General features: G+C 31.1%; 1 protein-coding gene across 2 annotated transcripts; it reads left to right on the top strand.

The window, feature by feature from the left end:
- Window positions 1-3,972: 3,972 nt before the first annotated feature.
- Window positions 3,973-10,451, top strand: LOC127091745 (uncharacterized). 2 transcript variants are annotated; one of them, XM_051030442.1, is made up of 8 exons: window positions 3,973-4,183; window positions 4,285-4,348; window positions 4,434-4,528; window positions 4,739-4,844; window positions 5,137-5,590; window positions 7,888-8,233; window positions 9,993-10,070; window positions 10,248-10,451. In XM_051030442.1, the coding sequence occupies exons 5-8, from the start codon at window positions 5,151-5,153 to the stop codon at window positions 10,296-10,298; spliced, it is 915 nt and encodes a 304-aa protein (XP_050886399.1). In that variant the 5' UTR covers window positions 3,973-4,183; window positions 4,285-4,348; window positions 4,434-4,528; window positions 4,739-4,844; window positions 5,137-5,150; the 3' UTR covers window positions 10,299-10,451. The 2 variants fall into 2 exon arrangements, with proteins under 2 accessions (XP_050886399.1, XP_050886400.1); XM_051030443.1 differs by lacking the exon at window positions 4,739-4,844 and having other exon boundaries at window positions 4,005-4,183.
- The last annotated feature ends 1,545 nt before the right edge of the window (window positions 10,452-11,996 follow it).

The following is an 11,996-nucleotide window of genomic DNA, read 5'->3' as shown; positions in this document are numbered from 1 at the left end:
GTGTATCTTGCTTGTGTTCCTTCATATATATAACTCTTCTATGATTCTTGAATTTCTTGAAGGTCTACTTTCCTCCCACTGATTTCTTTGGAAATAAAATCCTTTTCAATGAATACTCTAGTTTAAGCGATAAACACTTTCCCTCAGAAGGATTGTAAAAGTAATATCCCTTTGTTTCTTTAGAATACCCCACAAAGAAGCATTTATCAGATTTTGGCTCAAACTTTATCGAAATTTGTCGTTACACATAAACTTAGCAGACCCAAATCTTCATGTAAGACATGTGCAGTCTCTTACCATTCGATATCTCTTATGTTTTTTTTCAAATTTTTTAGATAGAACATGGTTAGACGTGTAAGTTGTTGTCAATAAAGCATGTCCCCAAAAGGAGTTTGGAATATTAGTGTGACTCATCATGGATCGGGAAATATCTAACAAGGTTTAATTTCTTTTCTCGGATACATCATTCCATTGTGTTGTTCTAGGATGAGTAAGTTAGGAAATAATCTCACACTTTTTCAAATGGTCATCAAATTCTAGACTTAAATATTCACCACCTTGGTCTAATAAAAAGGTTTTCATATTCTTGTCTAGCTGGTTACGTACTTCCTTTTTGAATTACTTGAACTTTTCAAAGGATTCATACTTGTGTTTCATCAAATACACATAATCATATATACTATAATCATCACTAAATATGATGAAGTACCGAAAACCTCCTCTGGTTGGTGTGTTTAGTGGTCCACCTTTTCCTGTGAATGGGGATTTTGTCATCTTTTCAAGTAAACAAAATATGCATGTCTCATATAATTCATAATCGAAAGAGTTTAAGATTCAATCTTTGTGGAGATTGGATATGCATTTCTCATTTATGTTCCCTAATCGACAATGCCAAAGGTAAGTCAGTTTTAATTTATTAGGTTCATATTTTTGTATTAACATTATAATTGAAATTTCAAGATCAAAGACATACAATTCATTATTAATTTGTGCAGTAGCATAAAATATATCATTTAAGTAAATAGAGCAACAATTATTCTTTATCATAAATGAAAAACCAAACATGTCCAAAGAAGAAACAAAAATAATATTCATGTTATTTGCAGGTACATGATAGGAGTTCTCTAACTGGACTATTAAACCATTAGGTAAATTCAATACATAAGTTTGTATGGCTAAAGCAACAACTTTTGCTTCATCTTGTAGATCAACTTCATATTTGGCCAATTCTCTATTCATTTTTATCCCCTGCACATTACTACAAATGTGAGAATGACATCTAATATCAAATACCCATGAAGCAAAAATATATAAATTTATTTCTATAACAAAAATACTTGAACTTGAAGTTTATACTCCATTCTTTTTATCTTCTTGGTACTTTAGGCAGTTTCTCTTCCAATGTCTAGTTTTACCAGTAAGTGCCCTCCTTAGTTATACCTCTACTAGGCTTCAAAGCATGAGTTGTAGGCTTGGCCTTGGAAAATTCCTTGCCCTTCCCTTTACTAAATTATTTTTTGGGAATTTTGTTATGCTTATTTCCATTATTGACCATGAGAAGTCTTCTCTATTGGCCTGGGGAGTGCTATGGGTCATAGCAACTCCCTGAATTTTGTACCAAGTGTGACATTTTCGAGCGTAATTTGAGTTTCGTGACTCAGATTGAGGCGCAGTTTGAAGCGTTGGAAAGCTAACGCACAGAGCTATCACACGATGATGCTTGGTGCTGACTTGTATGATCGGTTAGAGAATCGTTATGGTTATATGATGAGGTGTCGTTGTTTAAGTGGAGTAACATGAATAAAATGCTTATGAATTTACGTTTGTTGAGTTGCTGATGTTTGTTGTTGTTTAGTGATGTTGTGACATGGATTTATTGTTGGGTATGATGAATCATGTGTTGCATAAATGGTGATATGTGTATGGGAATACTTTTGGTGAACCTTTCTGGTGATAATGCATTTTGTTGAGAGTCATACATCATGGTGTACGGGCCTCAGTGCAGTTTGGTGTGCTCTGGTCTGGTGGTATAGATCGGGAGCGAGTAGTTAGTTCTAGTGAATAATTAGTGAAGCATTACATATGGTGATGGTAACAATTTGGTGTGCTCTGGTCCTATGGTGGGGATCAAGAGCGAATAACCAGTTTCAGGTGAGAATCAATGAAGCTTTACCTATGATGATGGTAATGATTTTGTGTGCTCTGGTCCTATGGTGGGGATCGGGGGCGAGATGAACTTAAGTGTTTATGAATGATACCATACGTAGTTGATTGTTCATGATGTTTTGATTGGATGTGAATATGTAAATATTGTCATGATTTTGGTGTGAGAACATGTTATTGATGAATGTGTAATGAATGTGTGTTTATTGTGTACTTTCTAACTTAACATTCTTTACACTGCTTATTTTGGTTTGTTGTTTCTCACCCTCTTTATTTTGATGTTGTCCATCATGTACATCTTGCAGATACTCAGGAGTAGAGTTTGTTGCAGTAAGTAGAAGTTAGCACCCAGAGTTACTTCGTTTAGTTCATCCTTATTTTAGAAGGCTTGATATGATCATGTAACATCGGGGTTATAACCATTTGATTGTTTTATTCAGTTGTGTTTTGCTAATCGAGAGTCGTATGTTATGCTCTTGACGTTCTGAGCTTATGTTATAATGGAGAATTTTGCCACATTGTTTTAATTCAAACAAGGTATTTTATTGAGACTTAATTATTATGAAACATGCTTGTTTGATGATTTCCGCTACGATGAGACCCTAAGTGAAGGTGAGCATGCGATGACAAGTGTATTAGAATGTTTTACCTTATTTGAGACATGTATTGTTTTATGATGAGTGGCATCTTAAACGTGTGTGTTATGTTCAATGCTTACATTATTGTATGATTTATCTGTTACGGAGTATGGTGTTACATTTCAACATCTTGATTATGTCGTAGAGAGATCTAGAAATTATTGCATCAAACTCAATCGTTCCCTTTGTTAGCCTACGATGATATGTTCTCCATATAACTTTCAAATCTTCATCTTCATCGGTCTTCAACTCAATAAAGTTGTATTTCACCTTTCCATCAGTATCAATCCAGTCTGCATGAAACTCGATCTTACTCACCTTTATGTTATTGGTGTCGGACAACATATTATTCAACTTGGATCTCAAAAGGGCGAGCTTCTGACAGGCGAAACTCTATAGCGGGTTTCACCCCGTTGAAGTACACCTATGTATTGAACAAAAACCGAGGCCTCGTAAGATGTTTTTCTTAATAACAACGATCCTTATTTATACAACTTTGGATTCATTCTGGACCACACAAAATGGTCGGTACAATCACAACCGTATAAAATATCGGCAAAATCTCAATCTTTAAACTACGACTATCAGATTTTTAACTGATCTACGAAAAATTCGATAAATGAAAGCTATTTTAAAAAACTTGATACTCGTTAAACTATGGAAATTTTCATTTTTAATAAAAAAATCCAATAAATATATGTACTTTAAAAAAAACGATATTCACTGTAACATACTAAATTTTTAAAATATTTGGTATACCAGTTTTTTATAACACTATCAAAGTATCAATTTTTTTTTATTGTTTTACCAAATTTTTCGTCTAATTTTTTCTAATATTTTGACAAGATTACAGTCGAAGGTGGCAAGATAAAATCTCAGGCAGAAACCTACATAATCTACCCAATGTCCATTGTACACAAAGCCCAATTTATGTAGCTTAAAACACACTGCAAATCTGAAAACTAAAAAAAAAAATATAAAAAAAAAGTAAAATACAATTAATTAATAAAATACAAAGGATCTGACGGTTGTGCATATTCCGTTTAGATAAAACGAACGGCAAAAAGGCTCTCACAAACGACGTAACGGGTTTCCATGGATGGTTCAAGTAAAGATATACGAGAACCACAAGATATAAAATCTACGGTCAGGATTTCTCAGAGCGTAGTAGAAGATGTATAAAAACAAGGCTCTTCACAGAAAAAACAGAGCATTTCATTTCATCATCACAACAAAGAGAACGAAGAACAACACCAAACAATTTTTCAATTTTCTTCCACCATTTCATCTTCAAAACCTAACTGCATAATTCAAGATCTTAATTTTCACCACTGAACGGTTAAAGCTAAGGATCTTCTAATTTATTCAACATAAATTATAAGGTTTCTTCTAATCTGAATTATAATTGTACAACTTGTCAATTTCTAATCTGTTTCTTCTTCAACGAGAATCGCTAATTTCGTATTGTTTTCTGTGTTTGCAGGTTTTCAATCGTTAATTATCAAGTTATCAAGTTAATTATGTTCTCAAGAGTGCATTTTTTGAAGGTGCTCAAATATTCACAGTTTCATAGCTTTGGCTTCTCTTTCCTTCTTCTATACTAATTTTTTTCTGAATTTTTTTTATATGAAGATAAACACTTCGCTGCGAAAATTCGAAATTCTGGATTCTCTGAAGAAAAGTTCGTAGATCGAAGCTTTGAAATGTCATTGTTAGTTGGATTTTAGGTATGGATTTGTATTTTTCAAAAACAAAGTAAAAATATTTTGAAGAAACGGTTATGATGAAATGAAATTAATTTAGAAAGTATTATATACGTGACGAAATTGAAAGTGAAAGAGTTAATTTTTCTTTGAAATTGAAAGTAAAGAGTTAATTTTTCATCGAGATTGAAAGTATTAATAGATATTTTATTGTTTTTTATTTTCATTTTTCAGTTCTGGATTTCTTTCTTCATCTTCAATATCTTCGCACGAAATCTGAAAACTGTCTCATTTTCTTTTGGTTGGTGAGGTGCCAGAAGAAATTGATTATTCACTAATTGTAAGTCTTCGCTAATTATTGCGTGAATTTCCAAGATTCATTGTTTTTTTTTATTTAAAAATATTGCATGAATTTCCACTACTAATTGTAAGTCTTTGTTAATAATTGTATTTTTGCAGATAATGAAAATCGAACTATAATTTCAAGTTTATGGAAACATGAACTTTAATAATTTAGGTTTTCACTAATAATTTTGGTCGTATAATACAAAAAAGATACTTCCACTAGTAATAAAAACTGAAATTTACCTTGTTTTTTTACTTATTAATTTTTTTTATGATAATGATAACAGGGGAGGAAGGAGTGATGGATAAGGATTCATATAACAACCATGACAATAAGAACAACACTTCTAGTTTGAGAGATGGTGATAGAGACAAAAACATAGGAGGAGATGTGTCTGGTTCCTTGTTATTGAGAGCAAGCTCGGATGGATTAAGACAATCAACGACATCAGATTTAGGGTTGCAATGGGGGAACAAGAAGCGATTAAGGTTTATGAAGGTACAGAATAAACAAGACTCTTTAAACCCGGTTCAGAGGACAACAGTTCGGGTGGACCGGAGAGTAGTTAGAACCGAGAAAGATAGTTCAAACCGGTTTGCAACATCCCTGGCTGATAATAGCATTAGCAATCATCATAATCATGTTAATCATCATAATCATATTAATCAAAATCAAAACGGGTATCCTAGTCTCCGTCAACGCGCGCCTTCTCCGCAGCAACCTCTTCCAAGGATTCTCAGGTATTTCACATTTCCTTACTTTTCCCTCTTTTGATTTACATGATTCCATACATCAGTATATTTGTTAAGACTTTGTGATGTGAGTTGTGTTAAATGAAACTTTTGTGTTTTTTCTTTTGCTAATTTATGCAATTTTGATTTAGTGATCAATTTGAGTGATTTGAATTCGGAAAAAAATTGACTGTCAAATGATACGAAACTTTAGGTTTTTTTTAAAAATATTTTTGCAATTGCGGCGAGATTGTGATTGAATCTCTACATCGGTCAAGGATTTAAGGAATTATAGACGATCGTACTTTGAGTTGAGGCATATCAAAAGCGAACAATATGAATTTGAAATTGAAATCAATCTCATAAGAAATATTAGGTTTTCAATCATTGTACTTTGAGTTGAGCCATCAACAAAGTAAGAAATTGGCGGAACAATATGAATTTGAAATTTGAAATTTGAAATTGATCTCATGAAATATTAGGTTTTCAATCATTGTACTTTGAGTTGAGACATCAAAGTAAGAAATTGTCTGATCGATACGGATTGTCTATCAATTATCTTTATGATTTTGCAAATGAATTGAGATTAAGATTGCATTAAACTGCAATTCAACCTCACATCAAAATCACAATCATAATGGATCACAATTTAAGATTTTTTTTACTTGATCATGGCATAATTGTAACTTAAATAGACTAAATTTGACAAAATAAAAAGTAAACATGATTAAACAAGCGAGGGATGTCGAGTTGGGATAATTTTCTTCGAATTCGGATTGAGATCTACATAGTTAGATCAAGATTAAACTTCGGTTCTTTTTTCTTCAATATAGATCGTTTCGGTTGTCTGCAAATCTCAATAGTTAGCTAGAGAGGATCATAGAGGACTGTGATCTATGGTAAAGATCCTAAATTTTAAGAGACTAAACTGACAGTTACTGTATTTTGTTAGTATATTTGGAGCTTGACTTGTTGTTTATCACTTCAATTCAATTCATGTTCTTCTCCAAACCACAAAGCAACCTTATGACTCCACCTCGTTTAAAAGTTTTAATGAATAAAACGATACTTTTCATATTGTGGTGCTGATGTGATTGGTGTTGGCGAGCCAATTAGATGATTCTATCTATTTAAGTGGCATTAACGATATTTTTGCTGTATTTGTACTGAATAATACACACATGACACATCCCATATACACGCTTATAATGACCATAAGCCTTGTTTTTTGTCCACTCACCAATCGGTAGGTTCTCGCGTACGTCTCATCCGAATTAAACCAGGAGCTCACGGTGAGTGCGTGACATCCCCATCTCTTCTTTACCTCAAAATTTATTGTTACTTATTATGACTAAGCTAACACCAACTTCAATTTTATATTATTCCACACTAGTTGTTGATATGTTCATTATGTGTGCCATCTTCTAGTGCTGTGTTTTGTATCTGCAAATTTAACCTTTCTTATATTTAGGTATAATTAATTGTTATCATCTCACCATTTTTGCAAATGCTTTGAATAAATATTGATTTATATGAGGTTTACTGTAAATCCTTTGGGTATTTTGAAGATCATGCTCATAACTAACTACCTTGCTTGCTTGCTCCTTCTGGATCTAGATCTGAAAAACATCGAAAAGTATATTAGTAGAACAAACAACCCTTCATTTTATTGAGAATTGATAATAATAATAACAATAATAATGATATAATAATATACACCAGCTTTTGTCGGGACGTGGAGCGGAGAGTCTTCATCCACGTGTTCATCTAAAGTCATTTACAGCCGTTGGATGATATACCAGGTGTTAGATCTTGTACATCGTATTCTCCATTTCAACACGTAGTAATAAATAAAGTAAACTTCATAAGCAATCTAGATCCAACGGTCCTAATCCTTTCGTGCAACCAGCTGTGTCCGTTATGAACAACCACCTTCACTTTACACACATACCTCTATGTCTCTCAAATATCCCTCTCTACCTAAACCTTTTCATCTAAGTAAAAATAAAGTTAAAGACACAACACCGAACAAACCAAAAAACCAAAAAACCAAAAACCACCTTATAAGTTATAATCCACTCACAAAACAAAACCTCTTCATGTTACAACTTCTCCAAGGTCAATATCGTAAATCTATTTCTCCTAAAATTGTTTATTTTTACAAACAAACAAATATTCTTTATTATTTTATTTCTCAATTAATATTTGTTTTGTTTTCCATATTTATCATGTCATGTTTCAAGTTCTTAGGTTAACAAACATAAAATAATCACAATTTTTTTCCCTTTGTTCTATTTGATGTTTAGGAACACAGAGATTTCAGGTGCCATGAGAGGAACACAGACCCAAATCAACGGAAGTGTTAGAGGAATTGCTTCCCCAGAGAGGGGTGCGCACGATAGTAAAAGAGGGACCCACCTAAATGACAACAATAACAACAAGTCTGCAGGTTCCTCGGATAACGCTTTGGATGGCAAGAAAGGTGGGGGGTCGTCTTCAGGGAGTGGTGATGCGACTCCAGCGGTGTGGCCACCGAAGTTTGTGATTGCCTTGACCAACAAGGAGAAGGAAGAAGATTTTATGGCCATTAAAGGATCTAAGCTTCCTCAGAGACCTAAAAAAAGAGCCAAATTGATACAACGAACCCTCAATGTAAGCTCTGCTTTCCTTAAATTTTTGCTTTTTGTTCTCCGATTTAATTTACTCTATTTAGCTATTTATCTTGTCCTTGAAGTTTTTCTATATGCAATACTTAGATTGGAAAATTTAATCGTAATTGATAAAAATGAAATAAAATTAGAGGTGTTGAGTTCATCGCGTGATCTTAGTTTAGAAATGGTGAATTGGTCGTCGACAATCAGGGTACAATTTGGCACATAATATAAGTTTGGTTTTAGAGCTTCAAGAATATTCTCTCAAATAAATGGATATACATATTTATTTTAATACTTTAATTTCAACGAGTTGTACATAAGTGGTTAGATATAGAATTCTCATTACTCAATTTTTTTTCTCGATTGGTAGCCTATAATTTTTTTTCTTCATTTTATAACCTTTTTAAAATTGATAGTTATCCTTAGTCTTATTTTTTTTGTGCCTTACACAATTTATTAAAAAAAAGCAAGTAAATTTAGTGGGCATAATCTTTTCTTTCTTTGCACCCTATATAACTGGAAAAGCCATAAATAGAAGTTGGCAGCTATAAACTGGTATTACACGCGTCCACGGGACCATCCGTGGTTCACATCGAATATTGTAGTCTCAGAAGTTTTATTTTTTTAATTTTTATTATTACCAGTTTTTGTATTTTTTTTTTTAAATTGTAAAAAAGAGATGGGATAAAAAAAAGAATTATTACAGATTTGGAAAAGAAAAAAATTGATGTTAATTTGTTCAATTTGGTCAAATTCAAATCAGATTTTTTCCATATATACATTGTTTGAGCTCACTGAAAATAAATAAATAAATTGAAATTCAACTCACTTAATTTTTTCCATAAATAATATGAATAAAAATCTACGTCGAAATGCAAGTTGCAAGGTGATGGTAGATGAGCGCTATGGAATTGTTTTGTTAGTATTGGTGGTGGAGCTTTCTAGGGGCATAATATAAAAGTATAAAGTTGAAATATATTCTGAATTTTGTTTTAAGCAAATTGATAAAATATTTTGGTCCTTATAAAGAAAATATAAATATTTTATTTAGGGGAAGAAGAAAGAAAAAAAAGCACTTAATTAGGTGCCACATCCACGTCAGTTGCCTAATCAATATCTGAATTAATCTACACTCATGGATTTGCATTTTTCCCACCATTGACCGATTTTATATATATATATATATATATATATATATATATATATATATATATATATATATATATATATATATATATATATATTCTTGCAAGTATTTTATTTCTAGTCTGTAAATATTTTGTTTTATTTATTATAATAATAATATTTGTAAAGAATAAAATCTAAGTTTTACAGCAACTAGAGACAAAGATTATTACATGGACTAAACATATATTTATACTACTATCTTTCATTTAAAATTTCGTTATCACTTGAAATAGGTAGCAAGATTTATATACATAAAACTAATCTTAAGCAACGTGTCTTGTCTGGGCATTTTTCAATTCACTTACCGACAACATGAAATGGGATGAGTTGTCCATACTCTCCTTTTTTGTTGTTGCTGTATTTAAGCATATTCGTAGCTAATTAACATTATTAGCATTAGACAACAAAAAAAATATTATTATTTTTATTATTATTATTAATTGTCCGTTTAATTATTAATTCCTTTTTCTATAATTAATTGTTAGTTTCTTGCAGGCTCTCTATATTTTAATTGATGATTATATATTATAGTCTCTAAATAATCATTAGTCTTATTTGGTGTGTTGCAGCTTGTAAGTCCAGGTACATGGCTATCTGATCTCACCTTGGAACGGTATGAAGTTAGAGAGAAGAAAATAACCAAAAAGGTACTAATAATCAATAAAATAAATGAAATAGAATTTGAGAAAGAATATTGTTAGTATTTTTTAACTTACTTATCATATTATTTTATATATATCTTGACTTGACCTGATAACCTCTAGTTAGTGTTTTGATTCTTTTGCACATGAGAATAAAGAAAGCTAATTTGGAATTTTATGCAGAGACCAAGAGGGTTAAAAGCAATGGGTAACGTGGACTCCGACTCTGAATAGAAGAAGCAAGGAAATGAGGAAAGGGTATAAATTATAATAGCAAAGGAATAGACCAAAAAAAAAACTTGCTTTATGCTGTGAGAAATGTTGGAGTTGTTGGTGTATAAAGCACAATCGAATATAAATTACTTGGTTTTGATCGTGTTTAACTCACCAACATGTTCATTTTTGTTCTCAAAAATGTGTTCATAATTGTGAAGGATAAGGAACCCATTTTCAGCCGAAGGATGGGCTTCAAGCTTGGGATGTTGGATTTACATCTCAATATAAAAAATTGACTAAAAAAATGGTTCAAGTTAGCAATCCGTCGATCTCCAAAAGTATAAAATTCTTGTTGACCATTAAAAATTTATCCGGAGATAGTAATGGTTGGAATTCATCATTCATTTTGATCCGTCTTTAACTGTCAAGTTGTTGATTATGGTTTTGTGTTTATTGGCGTCTCTTTGAATGAGTGACTTTAGTTCAATATTGTTTGGAGATATTTCATGTGAAGTTATATAATGTTTGGACCGTTTTTATTTTACAAACCGATTGTATAGTGTTGAGTTAAATCTATCATGTATTTTTGTAAAATTGAGTTAAATTAATTCAGAATTTTTATTGAAGAGAAAAACTAGAGTCCGTGGGCTCATTTACAACGGAACGAAAGGAAAATGTTGATATATTATTAGAGGATTTTTTAATGCACTTGTATGTTTTCTATTTTTTAAAATTTAAAGATGTCTTTTAAATTTAGGAGATGTATTTACTGATGCAATTCATTTTTTTTAATCACATCCTCAATCTTATGATTTAGGATCTGTTTGTTTTAGTTTTAAAAAATTGGATTTTTATTTTATTTTTGAAAATAAATTTTACAAAAATATTTTTTAAAATATTATAAATTTTTTAAATTTATTTTTTATAAATTAAAAGACTAATTTTGATATACTATAACATAAACTTACATTATTGAAGATCAAAGTATAGTCAAAATCATAATATTTTCAAAAAATTCTATTTCAAAAATGATTTTTATAAAAAGCTATTTAAATAATTTCAAAATTAAGTGATTTTTTAAATTTTTGATATCCAATTTTTTTTTGATAAAATGATGAAATACCTAAAATAATATTTTAAGAATAACTATTCAGACCAAATTTTTATTAAAAGTTTTTTTGTAAAATTTTTTTACATTAAAATATATTACATTTCAAATCTCGTGAATATTGAGTAATATAGTCAATAAAGAAAAACAGACTCACTCCGGCAAAGGCTTGACTCATTTTTCAAAATGTGGATAAGACTTTTCACCACTTACTTGGGATTGATTTCCAAAGAAGTAATTCTAGAAAAAAAAATTAAAATGTATCTCTAGAATAAATTAAATAGGTTTGATTAAAAAACAAATGAATTGTGAGTGCTTGAGATGCGTCCAAAGATGCATCTCCGAAATTTAAAGGACATTTTCAAATTTTCCCGTGCTATCTAAGAAACATAGAGTGCATTAAAAAATCACCTTTCATTAACTTAATTCGAAGAACCAAATTTTGCAATACAATGGGCCACATTATTGCAGGCATTATTGGTATGAGAAATTTACATGGTACACTCAAGATTGCGCTGGACACCCCATATATTGGATGAAATAAGCACGACAGTTAAAGCACAATCCAACTGACGATCACATCATAGGGGGTTTTAGGACTCCAGAGA

The sequence above is a fragment of the Lathyrus oleraceus genome, chromosome 6 (genome assembly GCF_024323335.1).
Source record: "Lathyrus oleraceus cultivar Zhongwan6 chromosome 6, CAAS_Psat_ZW6_1.0, whole genome shotgun sequence".
NCBI classification, from domain to species: Eukaryota; Viridiplantae; Streptophyta; class Magnoliopsida; order Fabales; family Fabaceae; genus Lathyrus; species Lathyrus oleraceus.
This window is presented reverse-complemented; position numbering and strand designations above follow the sequence as displayed.